This window comes from Terrapene carolina, unplaced genomic scaffold (assembly GCF_002925995.2).
Source record: "Terrapene carolina triunguis isolate 2854851 unplaced genomic scaffold, T_m_triunguis-2.0 Scaffold26, whole genome shotgun sequence".
In the NCBI taxonomy this organism is placed as follows: Eukaryota; Metazoa; Chordata; order Testudines; family Emydidae; genus Terrapene; species Terrapene triunguis.
The window spans coordinates 311,965-330,571 of NW_020664377.1; the positions used below are offsets into that span (position 1 = coordinate 311,965).

At 43.8% G+C, this 18,607-nt stretch overlaps 1 protein-coding gene across 1 annotated transcript in view; it reads right to left on the reverse strand.

The window, feature by feature from the left end:
* Positions 1-18,607, reverse strand: part of LOC113406333 (X-linked retinitis pigmentosa GTPase regulator-like) — a 96,489-nt gene that overhangs the window by 44,203 nt on the left and 33,679 nt on the right. The window contains exons 8-12 of the mRNA XM_026650546.1: positions 15,949-16,104; positions 15,267-15,391; positions 13,917-14,099; positions 3,762-3,948; positions 2,797-2,906 (exon numbers count right to left, since the gene is read on the reverse strand). Coding sequence (XP_026506331.1) covers positions 2,797-2,906; positions 3,762-3,948; positions 13,917-14,099; positions 15,267-15,391; positions 15,949-16,104 — 761 coding nt within the window. The remainder of the gene's footprint in view (positions 1-2,796; positions 2,907-3,761; positions 3,949-13,916; positions 14,100-15,266; positions 15,392-15,948; positions 16,105-18,607) is intronic.

Sequence of the window (18,607 nt, forward strand, 5' to 3'; positions counted from 1 at the left end):
GACAGAGGTTACAGAGGAGCAGCAGGAGGCTGCAATTTACCAGGTTCCTGGATTGGGGCCTGGAGTAGCGGACAGGCTTCTGTCCCCCTCACTTGCCACTGGGGAAGTGGCTGGACTGTTGGTCAGAGATCCCCCTCTCCCCACCCCCCAGAAGGGGGAAACCAGGATGGTGACACGGCCGGAGGGCTGAGTCACAAAGAAGACGCTGCGGTTTTGGAAGCTGAGAGAGGCGCCATAGGCAGGAGCAGAGACAGAGTGCTGGTGTGCAGACTGCAGACCTGGGCGTTGGACTCAAGCTAATCCCCAGCACAACCAGGAGGAGGCACCAGTCTGGTGATGAAGGCTGCACCCCATTACAATGCGGTGGAGAATGCAGGCATTCAGTCGCCCCTGAGATAAGGGGATGGTGCAGAGGACTAAGCGCTGGGTGAAGAATTGTATGGGAAGTTGACCCTGAGGAAAGGGAACTGAAGAGACTATATAGCACGGTCATCCTGACACAAGGGAAGAGTGTGGCGCAGTGCAGCACAGACACCACTGAGGTGAGTGCGGGGGAGAGAAAAGACTACGGAGTAGCCCTGGGTAGAGGCACTCTGCAGAGGGCAGCAAAACGCTCCCAGACTGGACCCCACACTTGTCTATCCCCTTCGTTGGGGGTGGCAAGCAGCAAGGGCGGATCCAGGCCCTGCTGATGCACATGTTTGAAAATCAGCAAAGACTGTGGGAGGCAAACCAGTACCTGCAGGAGTAGTTGCTAGGTATTATGGTGCAGCAGCAGTACTTATTTAGGTGCCGGAGGGAGAAGAACAGGAAAGACCATAAGGGCTGGGAACAGGGGGCAAGACCCAAGGCCTGGAGGCCAGAACCCCAGCCAAAGTTATGTCTGTTGCCAGAGAGGACACCTACACAGGTAGTGCCCCTATGTGAGTTGTAATGAAGAAGGTCCCCAGGAAATGAGATTGGCAAGGATGCCCAAAAGAGGCCCACTTGCTAAGAGAGTAGGTAGGGGCCCCCCTCTGTTGTTCATGTAGGGAGTTGGGGCACCTTGAAAGAAAGTGCTCTCATAGGGAGAAGAGGAATGGCCCAGAGAGGGGTAAGGTTGCCAGGAAGGGGGGACAGGAAGCCCATGCTTGGAGTACAGAGACAGTGGGGGGAACCACATGAAAGGGTAGAGGGTTCCACCCACACACTTGGTAGAGTGTAAGAAAGAGCTAACTGACAAAGACTGAGACAGAAAGATGTAGGGGTGAACCTAGAGGTGTAGCAGGCTACTGTGGGGACCCAGACCCTGGGGGAAAAGGGACTGGGGAACCCTCAGGGGCAGGTGAAGGAGCTGAGTGAGAAATTGGATGCAGCCGAGGAAGCCCTGCAAATAGCAGAGGGGAACTTATAGTTTCAGAGAGACCAGGCCTGGTATGTGAAAGAGGAGAAGGAAAACGTGTGTTTCCTGCTGAAAGGCGTAGAGCAGGAGAAGGATGACCTATGAGCCCAGCTGAGGCAGATGCAGGACTGGAGACATCCATACCCGCCGAGGGTTGCAAGCTTGAGGGGAAGGGTATATGATGGGATGCCTTCCCCACACAGGCACAGAAGGGGTTAATCAGGGCCGCCACGGATGGAGCAATGGAGGTGAGTCCTCTGAGCAGCCCGGAGAGGCTGTGTGAAGCACAGCCAATCGGAGGAGTTGCTAGAAGCAACCATATTGGGCCCAGCAGGCTCAGATAAAACCAGAGTAGGGGCAGTTGCTGCTGGGAGCCCAGGGAGTAAGGACTGCATCCCTTACTGGAGGGCTGAGAGAACTGTAAGCACCTTGGACAGAGCAGTGACTGGTTCCTGGTGCCCTGAGGTGAGGGTGAAGAAGGTGCTGGGCCATGGGGAAACTGACCAGGGAAATAGAGCAGCATCGACAGAGGTTACAGAGGAGCAGCAGGAGGCTGCTATTTACAGGGACCCTGGGTTGGGGCCCGGAGTAGTGAGCGGGCCTGGGGAAGTGCTGGACTGTTGGACAGAGATTCCCAACTCTTTCCCCCCCACACACACCCCAAAGGGGGAAACCTGGATAATGATACGGCCGGAGAGCTGAGTTGCAAAGAGGACGCTGCAGGTCTGGAAGCTAAGAGAGGAGCCAGAGGCCTGGGTGGGGATGTGGGTGTTGGCCTTGAGCTAATCCCCAGCATGAGCAGGAGGAGGCGGCAGTCTGGCTATGAGGGCCACGCCCTGTGACAGGCTCCTATGATGAATCAATTAGGAAACAAAGACAAAGCAAGAGGTGCACATACAGACCTCAGTGAGTATGGTTAGCACTACCAACCTTCAACCTTTGCAACTAAGATGGCTAGTACATTTTAGCAGGACTCTGTGCAGTTCTTGCTTAGATGAGAATAAAATTCATGCTACCATTTTATTTTTTGTTTTTATCTACTTCTTCTCTCTCTTTCTTGAATGAATGGTATCTGGTTTAAACACAATTATAATTTGGATTGTGATTATTAATATTCAAGAAACAAATACAAATTGTCCATCCCAGGAGACATGAAAGGTCCTATTCTCTGAGGAGGAAAAACAAAGAGGTGGAGTCCACTAACTCAAACAAGCCAAGGACATAAAGGGATTGTGGCCCTTGTAGTAACAGATGCCCCAGACTGGGGTCTGTGCTGGCATAAAGGGAGCCCCTAGAACTTGGGGGTACCAAGGTATGGTGACTACTTTTATTACAGCCATATCACAAAAAATGTTACTGCTATGTTTTCCCTCAAAATGATTGCTAAGCCACAATTTTAGTAGTGAGTATTTTACCATATTTAGAACATCAGTTGTGTTTCCAAGGCTTCTGTCATCACTTTCCTTATCTGAATCTTCCTCTGTGGTACTTTCTTCAGGTTTATCTTTTTCCTGCTTCCGATCCTCTTAAAAATAAAACAAGAAAATAAAAAATATAAACAATAAGTAAAATAAATTGGAGCAGGTGATATATAGCAAGCCAAACATCATCCTTATGTGGTAGGGAAGTATTATTATCCTTACACAGATGGTGCCTTAGCTCCCTGACATGCCCCATCCCCTAACCCCAGGTGGCAGCTCCTCCACATTAGTTTAGGTTAAGACCAGAATGAAGTCTAGCAGACCAATGCATCCCAGGGCATTGCAAGTCTCAGCTCATTTTTGCAGATTTTCAATGCAAAAGAGTCACCTGGAGCAAAGTTCCTTTTGGATGAGCCTTTTAGTAATATTGTACTTTTTAATTTCCAAGGAAGAAACAGTCTTGTGGTTAAGGTACAGAATTGGGAAAGACCCAGGTTTTCTTCCTAATTCTGCCACGGACACTTGTAGTGTCTTGGACAAGTCACTTAATCACTCTGTGCGGCAGTTTCCTTATTTATAAAATGAGGATAACAATTACCTACTTTACAGGGCTGTTGTGAGGCTAAACTCATGTATGTTTGAGGTCTTTAGATAGCAGGAACTATAAGTAAACAATAGCAGTTGTTTTTTCTTTCAATTAACCCTCCCTGCAAAATCCTTAAACATCGTTTCCACAAAAGGGCTGGGGAGGAACAGATTCCCCAGCACTACTTTCCAGCCTTTGTTTTTGTGCTCTCTCAGAGTCTGGCCAGCAAACACTGGGTTGAGACCCAGGTGTAGTGCCCAGTCGCAAGTTATGAAAGTCCTCAATCTTCAAATGAGTTGTTCTCTCACATAAGTACAAACAGTATATATCAAGCGCTTGGAAGACAGCAACGAACAGAAACGTTATGTTTCACCTGTTTTACAGTCCACAGTAGATTCAATTGCTTTATTTGTATTTACTTCCGTTACAGCAGGATGGTTTGTTGTGAGTAAACTGAGTGGGACAGTGTTGCTGGCAGCACGTAAAGAAGGTTTTAGGGAGCCTTCTCCCAACGGAGGTAACGTTCGCACCATTCGACAAAACTGTTCTGGAGATTTTTCCTTAAAAAAATTTTTTTTAAGAAAGTGTTGAGAACATTCTGAGACTGATAAGAGAAAATCACCTTCTCATACTTTAATTACAGTATTTGCTAGAGGGAAACACTGTAATTAAGTATGATAAAAGCTGTTTGTACTCTTCAATTATTTACAGTCCTAAAAAAATTGATAGGTATATTAAGCTGATGCTTTCCACACAACAGTCAAATAATTGTTCGATATCTTAAAATAAGCAACAATAAAAAAGAGCTTCCATTATGATTTTAAAAGAATGAGAGTTTATTTAATCCACAATTTAGGTACATAGAATATTTTCCCTTTATTTTGTATTTATCTACATTCTGTAGAATGGAAACTGGATTTCAAAATTCAAAGGTATCAAAAGGGCACAATGGCCTTCAAGGGATATATCTTTTTAATATTAAACTAACGGTAATTTGAACAGGTCAAAATTCAAAAGTTCGCACATTTCTACACTCATTTCAAATGTAAGAATCTGTAGAAATATTATAGTATGTTTCATTACATGATACATAATAATAGCATCAGAGCTTAGCATAAACAAAGTTTGGAAGCTGGTTTCTGAAGAAAAATGGGCTTGTGTGATTTCCTGTTCCTTCATGATGTATAAAGAAGGCATGAAAAGTTTCTCCTCCCCAATGCTAAAGTCATCCCCTTTTTCTTTTCCTGGTTTTTACATTATACATTCAAATGTTCTCTACACTGTTTCTCCCCATCCCCCATAAGACACTATGGACAACGGGAGAATTGGTGGTTTTATGACACCACAGATATCAAGGAAGCAAAACCTTATTACTTAAGAGGAAGTAATTTTTATTCAGGTTAACAAAACAAAAACCAAACACCAATTTAACTCACACATTAGATAAACAGACAAGAAATCTCCTAATTTACTTCTCAGGGGCCTCCAAAGGAAGCCCCTGGAAAAACAGGGAAGGTGAGATTCAACATTCCTGATATCTCTAAAGAGAGGAACAAAAAGCAGCAGGCTCTTACACATTGTTAAATTTCAGGCCTCTACAGATCATAAAAAAGCAAAACAGGGCAATTACCCATTTTTTCCCCATTATCAAGTAAGAAGAGGTTACTCATCTTGTGCAGTAACTGGAGTTCTTCCAGATGTGCGTCACTGTGGGTGCTCCACGTCAGGTGTGCCTGCACCCTGCACCTTTGACTGGAGATTTTGGTTGCAATGCCTGTTCAGCCTGCACATGCATCCTACACATCCTTCTGCCCCACATTCAGGCTATACGGGGCTGCAAAAGTGAATCACCCTCAGTTCTTTCTCTACCATAAAGTCCCACCAGGAAGACGCCAAAGCAGAAGGGAAGGAGGGCAGCTAGTGGAGTACTTACAGGGACACACATCTCAAAGAACTCCAGTTACTACATAGGGTGAATAACCTCTCCTCCTTCAATTAGTGTTCCTGTGAATGCTCCACTTCAGGTGACTCCCAAGCAGCACCCCGTAAGGAGGCGGGAGATTAAGAGCAGAGGAAAGGACTGCATTGTCTACTGCAGCATCTGATCTTGCAGCAGGAACGAAGGCATAATGGTTAGAAAAAGCATGAACAAAGGACTATGTTGATGCTCTACAGATCTCTGCAACTGGTATGACTAAGTAAGGCTACAGATTCTATATAGTGCTCTTATGGAATGTGCTATCACTCTCGAAGGAGGCTGAACCTGAGTTTGGTTGTAACAGACCTTAATACAGCCAGAGATCCACTTTGATAACCTTCTGTTTGAAAATTACCGATGCCTTGTTTCTGTCTGCAATGGATACAAACAATCTAGATCTAAACAGCCTGGTCCTAGCTAGATAAAAGGCTAATACCCTCCTAACATTTAGGATATAGAATATAGCTTCCTGACTCTGATGTGGTTTGGGGGGAGGGGGAGAGAACAGGAGATAAATAGTTTAATATGAAATTCTGATGACACCTTTGGTAAAAATCTTGGAAGGGGCCACAGCACACTGTCTCTGGTGAATACCATAAATGGGGAGTCTGCCATTAAAGCCCTCAATTCTCCAACCCCGAAGGCAGACATGATGGCCACCAGAAAAGCTATCTTAATTGATAAATTTAATAAAGAACACACAGCTAGTGGCTCAAAAGGATGTTTCATGAGGCAATTAAGAACTAGGTTCAGGTCCCAGCTGGGACTAATATCTCTGATTTGAGGGGAGAGATCTGATAGACCTCTTAGGAATCTTGCCATGATTGGGTGAGCGAAGACCAAAAAAAAATCCTTATGGATAAAGTGAATTGAAGCTAAGTGGACCCTAATGGAATTCACAGAAAAACCTGATGTTTTCAATTCCAACAGGTAATCCAATACCATGGGAAGAGAATAGTGAGTCCTTAATGTTACACCAAAGATGATATTTTCATTTCAGAGGTAAGTATTTCTTATAGATTTTCTTCTACTATCTAATACAGTGCTCCTCACTATTTTTGAAGTGGGGGCCACTTTGGCAAAAAACCTTCAATGTGAGAGCCACATCAACTACTAAATTAACACATTGCTTCCTATTCCTTAATGATGTAATGTTACAGAGCCACTCGTGTAACTAAAACAAAGTCTACTTGTACAATAAAACAATACTCCTTTTATAAAATAATAACCAGGAAAACATAAGGAATTAAAAAGGCACCTATGCGAGTAAACTTTTTAAGAGCAGACTAATGCAAAACTTACTTTAAAAACTGGATGAGTGAAAGTGTGCCTGTTCCTCCTTGACTTTGTTTATGCAGTATTTGTAATCTGTCATCGCAATCCTAGTAAGGCAGTCCAAATGTTCGTTGGTCAATTTATTCCTCTGTTTTCTTTTCACCCCTCTGGCTGCGGGGTGGGGCTGGGGATAAGGGGTTCAAGGTGCAGGAGGGGGCTCAGGGCTGGGGCAGAGGGTTGGGGGTCTGAGGGCTCTGGCTGGGGGTACGGGCTCTGAGGTGGGGCCAGGGATGAGGCGTTTGAGGCGCAGGTAGGCTGCCCCGGGGCTAGGGCTAGAGGAATCCCCCCAGCCCTCTCCCTGCTGACAGCAGCTAGCTCCGGGGAAGGGGCCTCTCTCCCCCCTGCCGGCAGGCAGCCCGGAGCTCTGGGAGAGGGGCCCCTCTCTCCCCTCTGGCAGCAGGGAGCTCCGGGGCCGGGGGAGAGGCCCACAGCAGCCCTGCAAGCTCCAACTTGATCCCCTCCCCAGTTCCTGCCCAGCCTCACCTCTCTCCTCTCCAGGTCCCTGCTGCATGGCCCTTTAGAGCTGCTGCATGGCTATTTATAGCCTGCTGCGCAGCTGTGCAGCTTAGAGGAATTTAGCAAGCCACACTTAGGATCGATGGGAGTCACCACTGGCTCACAGGCCTTGCAATGAAGAACACTGATCTAATAAAACGTGTTGTACTTCTGATGAACAGGATATCTCTACTTCAGAAAACCTTTGAGGAACCATACTTGGAGCCTCAGAATCTGCAGGTTGGGGTGAAATGTTTAACTGGCATGCTGAGTCAGCAGATGAGAACTGACTGGAAGATGCTATGGAGCACCAGAGTTGAGTCTAATTAGACAGGGATCCAAAACTTGTTTGAATAACGCTGGTGCAAGCACTATTAACCTGGTCTGATCTTGTGTGACCTTGTTGAGAACCTTCAACAACAACAGTGTCTGTGGATAAGCGTAGAGAAGATCCCTTGTCCATTAAATGAAAAAAGTGTCTCCTATGGGCTGGGGACTGAGACCCCTCTGGAGCAATGCTTGATGCATTTTGCATTGGCTGCTGTTGCAAACAGGTGAGCCTCTGGGAACCCTCAAGCTATGAATACTGTGTCAAGGACTCAAGAGTCCAGTTATCAATCGTAATTTAGAAAGAAATCTCTGCTGAGGTCATCTGCCATCGTATTCTGAATACCAGGGAGGAAAGAAACTGCAATGACTATCTGGTTGGCTATGCACCAATGCCAGAGTTTTGATCACTTCAGCACAGAGATGGGGAATGTGCTCCTCCCTGACAGTTGATATAGTACATGTATTTCACATTGTCTGTCATTATCTTTACTGACTTGACTCTGATTAGAAGTGTAAAGCATAGGCCAGCAATTCTGACCACTCTCAATTACAGACAATTGATGAGGAGAAGCTGCTCTTGTAGTGAGCATTTGCCTTGTATCTTCTGAGGTCCCAGATGTATCCCCCTACCCAACACTGAATCATCTGACATTATCATTATGGTAGGAGGGTACTGTGCAGGTTTTGGTCAGGTCCTTCAACCAGTTGAATGACCATAGAACCCATTGGGGAACAGACACTAATCTTCCCTTAATGTGCTTGCTTGATTTGTAAGCCATTCAAAGCCATCCAGGGAGACTTCGGAAATGTAATCTGGCATGTTGCATTACAAAGACGCAAACTGAGGTGTGCCCCAGCAGTTGATGACAATCTCTTACTGTTACTTGAGGACTGCCATGAATCCTTGAGACTCAGTGCAAGATATCTGCTGGAAGAGACGCATATTCTGCCTGTCACTGCATCCAGGCAAGCTCCTATGATATCTAGATACTGTACTGGAGTCAAAACAGACTTAGAGGTTGAGTTGAAGGCCCAGGCTGTGGAACAGAGAACACGTCATCTTTACAGCCACCAACACTTCCTGATAAGATCTGCCCCAATCAACAAATCGTCCAGATACGTGGAAATTATTATACCCAGACAACGTAGGTGGGTGGCAACTACCACCAGAATTTTTGAGAATACCCTGGAGCAGAAGATAGCCTGAAAGGGAGCATGTGATATTCGTAAGTGTTTGTTGTTGATTAGAAAATGAAGAAACTTCTTGTATGAAAGGTGAATAGCGACATGAAAACTTGTCTTGTAGGTCAAGAGTCACAAATCTTGGTTTCCTGGCCAGGGGCTCAGATGATCTATGGTAAGTTGAACTGGGGGCTGGGCATGATCTTTGTGCCCTCTGAGACTTACTAAAACTCTTATTTACAGGCGTATAAATCAGGATCTCAGCATGGCTTTCGAGTCCTTTAAAATGTGGAAAGATGTATCCATTGAGTCTGCAAAGAGCTTGTGAATATCAAAGGGAAGGTCCTCAGTGGTACTCTGGACCTCTCTTGGGAACCTTTACAACAGCTGCAGCCCAAGACGCTTTTCTCAGACTGTGCTGCAGTATCTGAAGCATCCAAGGAGACCTGGAGCAATCTCTTTGCCAGGAGCTGACCCTCTTGAATAATGACCTTAAATTGGTCACAATGTTTCTCTGGCAGATGATCAATAAAGGAATTAAATTTGTTGTAATTCAAATAGGCATACTTCACCATGAGCACCTGATGGTTCACTATTCTAAAATGAAGTGTGGCTGAAGATTTATGGCCAAAAAGATAGCGCTTCTTGTGGTCCTTGCTGTATGGGGTGGACTTTGAGATATATTGTTTGCCCCATTCATTAACAGACTTCCTACCAGAGAATTTGGCACTAGGTGAGAAAATAGAAATTATGATTTCCTGGAAGGGACATAATACTTTTTAATCCACCTTCTTGCGGATAAGCAGTGCGATAGCTGGGGTTTGCCAAACGGGTCTTAGCAGGTTCCATAAGAGCTTTGTTGACCGGAATGACAATCCTCAAGAATTTTGACATAGGTAAAATATGTAGGAGTTTATGGTGTGACTCCTGAACTGTGTGTCAGCAATTTCATCAGTTCCTGTAACTACCTGAAGTCATCTGCCAGAGAAGATGGTGGAGACATCACAACTTCTTCAGATGATGAGGAGAAAATATTTGTAAGAGGTGTTACCTCCTTGTCTGCCCTTGATTCCAACTCCACAAAGGTTCTCTCCCCTGGCATGCATGGTGCCACAGGTGGTTGGGGAATGTACTCTTCTTTGCTTCCTTCGGTGGTGTGATAACTTCATCACAAAACTGTTGACAGAATGCCCATAGCTCCCAACAAGGCCTCTGGTGGCGGGGCATATGGGATAGGTGGAGGCAACCATCTCTCTTCTTGTCACATGGGTGTCCTTTGAGGTCTATCCTCCTCCAATGCCTCAGTGTAGGAGAGGCAGCAATGTGTTCTAGAGTAGACAGGGGAAGCCTGTTCTGAAATTTGAGAGTCCGAGGAGTCCTCTTCAACATATCCAAGGGGGGGAGGAGGGAAAATAACTGTTCTGCTTGTGTTGTAAACGAGGGTGAGTATGATATTCTAGATGAAGGATGGGGTCAGTGACCAAGTAAATCTTGATGAGGGTAAACCCCCGATACCAGTTAGCAGAGGAGATTCTGACTCTGAAGATACTAGAAGATCCTTAGAGTATCTAAATTCTATGGCATCAACGACAAGCCCAAGCAAGAACCTGTGGAGGACAGCTTCAGTACTGATGTAGCTGGCACCAAGTGCTTGGCATGGGAATGAGTAGACTCTAATTACACCAGTCAAGCAGTCTTCAGTAGCAAAGACTTCCAAGTGGCTGGTACCAACTGATGTTCAGGGATGAGACTAAAATTCTTCTCGGAAGAGTGTCTATGGCTCTGGGTATGATACCCGAGTTCGGTACTGAGTCTGTCTTTGAGGACTGACTCCTTGAAATGGTCTTCCCAGTCTTTGCAGTATCGGAATCACTTAGACCCTGCATGATACTCCCCTGGGGACCTGAGGTCTACATAGCCTTCTTGTGCACCACTGACCAAGACTTTCTCAGAGATTTACTCTTTATCTCTTTCTGAATAGAGGCAGATGCCAAGGCTACCTTTGCTGAGGTGCCATAGATGCAATCAGTGCCATGATACTGCCTCCATCTCTATCGACCTCCAGTGACCAGGATATTGATGTGGATGGGGCACAAGCTGTTCTGGGACATCTATATACAGGGTCGTCTTCCGCCCTGGATCTGAAGCCAGTTTTAAGGCTTGCTCCATCATCAGGAGTTTAAACTTGATCTCCCTATTTTTTCAGGATCTATCATTGAAGGAAGTGCAGATTATGCACTTACTGGGAATATGAGTATCTCACAAACAACGAAGGCACTGAGAATGCCTGATTGGGACAGCCTCACAGCAACAGAGGCACCTTTTAAATCCTGGGGAACCTGGATTACCCAAGCAAAATAACAAAAAATGACCCCTAAATAGGGAAAGATTTTACAACAATATTTTTTTTTTAAGAGAAAGGAAAAGAAAAAAGGGAACTACAAACACTATAAAATAACTAACTACATACAACAGCCTGGTCTACACTATGAGTTTAGGTTGAATTTAGCAGCGTTAAATCGAATTAACCCTGCACCCGTCCACACAACTAAGCCATTTTTGTCGACATAAAGGGCTCTTAAAATCGATTTCTGTACTCCTCCCCGACGAGGGGAGTAGCACTGAAATCGACATTGCCGGTTTGAATTAGGGTTAGTGTGGACGCAATTCAACGGTATTGGCCTCCGGGAGCTATCCCACAGTGCACCATTGTGACCGCTCTGGATAGCAATCTGAACTCGGATGCACTGGCCAGGTAGACAGGAAAAGCCCCGCGAACTTTTGAATTTCATTTCCTGTTTGCTGACCGTGGAGCGCTGATCAGGTGACCATCAGCACAGGTGACCATCAGCTCCCTAAGAGCTCCAGCATGGACCGTACGGGAGATACTGAATCTGATCTCTGTATGGGGAGATGAATCTGTTCTATCAGAACTCCGTTCCAAAAGACGAAATGCCAAAACATTTGAAAAAATCTCCAAGGCCATGATGGACAGAGGCCACAACAGGGACTCAACACAGTGCTGCGTGAAACTTAAAGAGCTGAGACAAGCGTACCAGAAAGCCAAAGAATCAAATGGACGCTCACTGAGGGAGGGGCGACTGATGACTGTAGCTATCCCACTGTTCCCGCACTCTCCGAAAACCATTTGAATTCTGGGTTGAGCTCCCAATGCCTGAAGGGTCAAAAACATAGTAGCGGGTGGTTCAGGGTATATGTCGTCAGCCCCCCCCCCCCGTGAAAGCAAAGGGGAAAAAATCGTTTCTTGCCTTTTTTCACTGTCACCGTATGTCTACTGGATGTTGCTGGCAGACGCGGTGCTGCAGCGCTACACAGCAGCATCTCCTTGCCTTGCCTTACGGACGGCAGACGGTGCAGTATGACTGGTAACCGTCATCGTCGTCCCGTGGGTGCTCCTGGCTGGCCTCTGTGAGGTCGGTCAGGGGCGCCTGGGCAGACATGGGTGCTCCTGGCTGGCCTTGGTGAGGTCGGTCGGGGGCGCCTGGACAAAAATGGGAATGACTCCAGGTCATTCTCTTCTTTAAGTTTTGTGTAATGGAAATTCAGTCCTGCCTGGAATATCATGCCATCTGGAGGCTTCTGCCTCAGGCTGCCCTCCCAGGCGGAAACACCGCACGGTCACACCTACCCCAGCCTACCCCTTGCTCCCAGGGCTCACAATCAGATACTTAGACCTCTACATTTTGCTGCAAATAAAAAAATAAAGCTGCCGTTTAGAACTGTCCCCCAACATACAGATCCTGGGACATTTTGTATTTTACCAGTGTCAACCAAAGGCCCACACACAAATGGAGATTCAGTCCTGCCTGTGCTTCTATCCTAGTCCTTATCACAGATTCCCATTTTCAGCTATAGGCTGAGCAAGTGCAGAATGGTGGTGCACTCTACTTCGCTGTAAGCCAACCGCCCTCCCCGCCCCTCCCCCCCTTTGATCTCTGCTTGCAGAGGCAATAAAGTATGTGTTGTTTCAAATTCATGCATTCTTTATCACTTCATCACACGAATGGGGGGATAACTGCCAAGGTAGCCCGGGAGGGGTGGGGGAGGAGGGAAGCAACGGGTGGAGTTGTTGTAGGGGCACCCCCTAGAATGGCATGCAGCTCATCATTTCTGTGGGATGTCTGGGGCTCTGACCCGGAGCGGCCGTTTGCCTCTCTGGTCCTTTAGTAGACTTGCCTGATATTCTAGGCATGACTGACTCTCCATTAGACAAAATTTAAAGAAGAGAATGACCTGGAGTCATTCCCATTTTTGTCCAGGCGCCCCCGACCGACCAGGAGCACCCATGACAGCAGCAGACGGTACAGTATGGCTGGTAACCGTCTTTGCCAACTTGCAAAGGCAAGGGGTTGCTGCTGTGTAGCGCAGCAGTACCGCGTCTGTCAGCAGCATCCAGTAGACATACGGTGACAGTGAAAAAAGGCTGAACGGGCTCCATGGTTGCCGTGCTATGGCGTCTGTCCGGGCAATCCAGGGAAAAGGGCGCGAAATGATTGTCTGCCGTTGCTTTCACGGAGGGAGGATTGACGGACGACATTTACCCATAACCATCCGCGGCAAATTTTTGGCCCCATCAGGCATTGGGATCTCAACCCAGAATTCCAATGGGCGGGGGAGACTGAGGGAACTATGGGATAGCTACGCACAGTGCAACACTCCAGAAGTCGACGCTAGCCTTGGCACATGGACGCACACCGCCGAATTAATGTGCTTAGTGTGGCCGCATGCACTCAACTTTATACAATCGGTTGCCAAAAATCAAATTCTGTAAATTCGGAGTAATCCCGTAGTGTAGACATACCCTAACTAACTGCTGAATAATAAAGAGAACAGGCACACAGTAGACACTGTCTCAGGCTGAAGGCAGTTGAGAAGGAACTGAGGGCAGTTTGTCTCCACAGCCCCATACAGCCCCATATAGCCTTGCTGCAAGGCACAAGGATGTGTGGGGCACCTGAATAGGCACTGTTACCAAAATCTCCCATTAAAGGTGCAGGCACACCTGAAGTGGAGCACTCACAGGAACATTACTCAAAGAAGAACCCTGAAATACAAACATTTATTTCAAAGAGGGATATTTATCTGGTGAGTGTAAGCTATAAATTTAATTTTTTTAAAAAAGTCTCTTTTCCTGTAAAAAATCATGGAAACTTAATAAATGTCAGAAATAGTTAGCTCTGAATTTACCCTCTCTCTCCGTCGCATTCGAGCCGATAACGTTCTCTGCAAGGTGTTAGTTACTAATGAATCACCACCCAGTTTAGAGATCGTAGCAGCCAAACAGTTTTCACGTAAATCTTCATGTATTTCTTCAGACCCTTTAGGCCTTGGAGTGGCAAAAACTAGCATGTGACAGCCACCACAAGCAACCTACAGTGTAAAAACAAAAGGATCTCATTGACCTGCATTCATCTTCTGGACCAAGGACTAAGAAACATGTTAGAAGCTCCAAATGTTTTGCTCCACACTTAGTTACAGACTTCAGTATGTTAGAGTACAAACTGTAATCACTGATGTTTAAAAAATATAATGGATCGAAACTTTTTAAGTATAATATATTGTAAAACAGAATAAAACTAGCCAACTCTCCAGAAGCAAGCAACAAATTCTGCATCAATTTTCAAAGGAGTTTAGTAAATCATTTTGATGTTAGCCAATATTACATATACACAATGTTACCATCTCTTGCAAACTACCACAAGTCTCATAATATCTGATGTTTTATCTAGAGCCCTAGCCAGTATGGAAGACAAGTTATTACATGAGAATCTCAGCTTTCTTTTTAAAAAAAAGTTTCTATCCCTCATAGTTGTAGAGAAAAGCTTGAAAACATGACCCAAGTGGCATGTTGATGGCCCAAAAAACAGAAGCAAATAAAAAGAATCCAAAATGGGTTTTTTTGTTTTGTTTTGTTTAATTGATCTTTTGGGGCCTGACTCAGTTTCTGAATGTTTGGAGCTAGCATTACAGCAATTTTCTTCAATACCAGCAGGAAGACTAAAACAATAACCTAAAAGAACAATATTGCCTCTCTTTTCTCATCATGTTCGGATTAAAAAACGAATACATTTTCATTTTATTAAACTTTTGTAAATAACCTACATTATAAATAATCTTGGATATTAAAGTGATATACACCAGGTGGTTTAGGTCCACACATTGGGATGGAAGGCTATTCCTAAAACTAAAACTACCAAAATGTTTAAAAGTTTTTTGTTTGAAATGTATAGATTCCTTTGAAGTGTTTGCAACCTAAACATTGCCGTGTTGTGGAAGTGCACAACAATCTGAAAGAAAAACGGACTAGTCTATTTTTATGGTCCAAACTGACCACAGAGCGAGAAGTGAAGCAGCAGAATGGGAAGCGGTAAATAAAACAAAACATTTTAACATTCTTTCAGTATTAATCTACAGTATTAATACTATAAGGAAATACTATAAATATGATTTTAAACTGTCAGATTTCCCTTAATAAGGTATGTTTATAAAGTATATGCATTTCAAAGTTTGAGAAAAGAGAGCAAAGCAAAGCCTTACCAAATAGACTGCAAACTTCAAGAAATTAGAACATAAGGTGGGTATGAATTGATTAGTAAAATTCTCTTCTCCAAGTCCTAACTTGCCATGCCGTCCATCTCCAAAAGTAAACATAAGGCCATTGTCTACATGGAAAAAGAAACATGTAGAAGGTGCATTAAAAGCACATGACAAAATTGTTATAACATAAGAGTAGAATTAAATATATTTTGAAAGCAAGGTATATTTCATTTTCAAAAATCAAATATGAACAGAGATTTGTATGATTTTTAAACTACTGAATATGGTCCAGAAGATAAATACGTTTTCAGACAAAAGTATTGACTGGGATTGTTAGTCTAGGTAACCAAAAAATAAAACACTAAGAAAAAATACAATACAACTGTATAGCAAAACTGAGACTCATGCAAGAGTGTCAGGCAGGAGTTTGTGAGGCTACAGCTTCCTTAAGAGGTAGTGTGGTCTACAGGAATAACTATGTACGGAAAGTCAAAAACAGAATTCCTAAACTCCAATCTGGCTCTCCCACTGACCGCTGGATGGCCTTGGGCAGTCACTTAACCTTAAATTAAATCTGCATGTTTGTTCCTCACTGTGCTCATTTTATAATAAAAAAAATCCATATCATAAATGATAATACATCATCATTTTAAGTACATTTCAGAAGTTTCAGCATACATACCTGCTATTACAGCTGTATGATTTTCCCCACATGCAATGTTACATATTTTATGCCTCTTCAGATGTTCCACTGCCTTTGGTACCGAGGTTTCAAAAATAAATGTACCATGTCCAAGTTGCCCATATTGTCCAAGGCCAAAGGTATATACATCTGTTTCTGAAAATTGTACATGGAAAGTAAACAAACAGTTAATTATAATTATAATCTTCCCACTACTAGCAAAACAGAAATCAAATCACACTCCAACTTTATGAAAAAAAGTTTTATGTTTTATCAATTCATAAAGTGTAATCACAATGAAAGAGAAAAATCAAAAGAAACATGAAATGAAAAACCACCCTTCCTCCGAAAGATTTAACTAAACATATAGAAAATAAACTGGTACGAGCTGCTACATATTTTGTTTCATGGCGTATTTGCAAAATAAGCTATTGACTAAATGCACATGTGAAAATAAGCCAATGAAAATTATACAATGTTATATATTACAGCTGAGATCAACACAAGCCCACAATTATTAAAAAAATTCATTATGTATATTTTCCTCTTCAACAGCCTACTCTTGAACTTCCTGCCACATACAAAAATCTATTATGTATGATGATCCAAATCTTTGCAGGTCTGGTATTGCTGAAATATTAAAAACACTGACAATGTTGTTATTGCAATGTATCTGGAAACTCCAGGCTTAATTTTCCTCTTCATATTCATTATCCATACAACCACCAGCAGGTGTCAGGAACATTTGCTTTTAGAACGTTTCTCTCTGTTCAAGAATCAAGGTCATTCAGATGGCAAGGTTACATTCAGCAGCTAAATAAAAGCATTTAAAAATAGTTTTATGTTTGCATATGTTGAAAATATCTGATGATTTTTTTAAGTGGAAGTAAAGGCGCCACACATCTCGCTACCAAAAGAAAGAGAGAACTCAAGACTTCTGAATGGAAGTGAATATGTCTGAATGTACATTGTACTCCCACAGGAAATCAAACTTAAGTAGAAGTCTCACTGTACACCAGCAGGGCGAGTAGGTGCTCCTCCCACTGGTGGGGTAAAAGCCAGACTGCAGCACCAGGGCAGGAATGTCTCCTACCCATGGAGGTAGACGCCACGCCATAGCACCAGAAGCAGGAGAAGCACAAGCTCCTCCCACCCCTGGGGAGGATGCCAGGCCGTCACAACAGCCATCTACGTACAGTAACTGAACGCTTTTTTGCTGCATTCTCTGAGGAGCAATAAACTGGTAGCACATTTAAACAGAAATCACACATTACATTTACTCCAGCGCTAACTCCCAACCACTCTCCCACCTTTATCTTGTCTCTCTTGTGGGAGAAGAAGAGGGATGGGAAGAAAATAGAAGTGGAGCAGACCCAGCATTACTAGCCCAACATATTCATTGACTTTAATTGCAACTTCAGGTCAACAAAGAATATAGTAACACAAAGCTGCAAAAAAGTATTTCTGCTTACAGGATATCTTTTCCCCTCATCGTTCTTTTAAAACAGTTTTAAGGGTCACTTCTGCAAAATCAAAAGACCATGAAATATAAAGAGTGAGACTTTTTTTTAAGCATGCAGAATATTTTGTAAAATTATCTTCCTACTAAATTTAATATTAAAGCTCCCTCTGCTGGAAGATTCAGTGCTAGGAAAAATATCCAGAAAGGGATTGCTAACAAGTAAAGTAAAATAAGAAATCAGAAAGATCCCTTAATTCCAATTAATGGAAGAATAACTGATAGATACCTAGACTTCCCAGCTACGAATACAGATTGTTCTTGAAGCAGATACTTTCTTTAGCCAGAACTGAAGTCTCGCCCTCAATTTGGCAAATGGATTTCCCAGGATGCATGATGCCATAAATTCTAATAGCCTTAGGAACATTCAAATATGCCTTGAAATTTCTCTGGAGACAAATAGACCTTTGTCATCCTTGCTCTGATGAACATAATGAGTTTAAGTGAAGTTGGATGTTTATCATATTGTTTGCTAAGTCTAAACCAAGGTATGGAACATACTCTTCTCTAAGGCAATTTAAGCCTCTATGAACATCTGTGCTTTCAGTAGTCAGTTGCCATGGAATGAGAAAAAAAGAATGCACTGCTTTCTCAAGTGAGTTGCCACCACAGCAAGGCATTTGCTAAAGACCAAGGATGCAAAAGAAAAATCAAATACAGGTAATGATCCTCTCCAACACAGAAAAGAAGGTATTTCCTGTGAGCAGTCTTTATGGAATACATAGAAACAAGAGGGTCAGGCAAATCATCCCTTAGATTTGTAATGCAATTATTGAGGCCAAGGCCACTATTCTGAATTTTCAGAGTGCTTGAGCCTATAATAGAAGATACGTCCCAAAAAACCCAACTAAACAAAAACCATTAGGGCTCAGGAAGCATTGGAAACAGCATCTCTGTCTCTGATACTGCTAAGGAACCACTTCTGTTACTCTACTCGAGATAGAGAGGGTTATGACTACATCCCTCTCAGCAGTTTCTCATGAAAGGGCTCCCTGTAAAGGGATGATAAAGGGAAGAAGTTTTGGTGGCTAGAGTGCAAAGGCATAGCAAAACTGTTCCAAACTATCTTGAGCACTTACTGTTGGACATGATTCCATTCCATGCCACCACAACAGAATACAGATGGTCCCCTCCAAAACT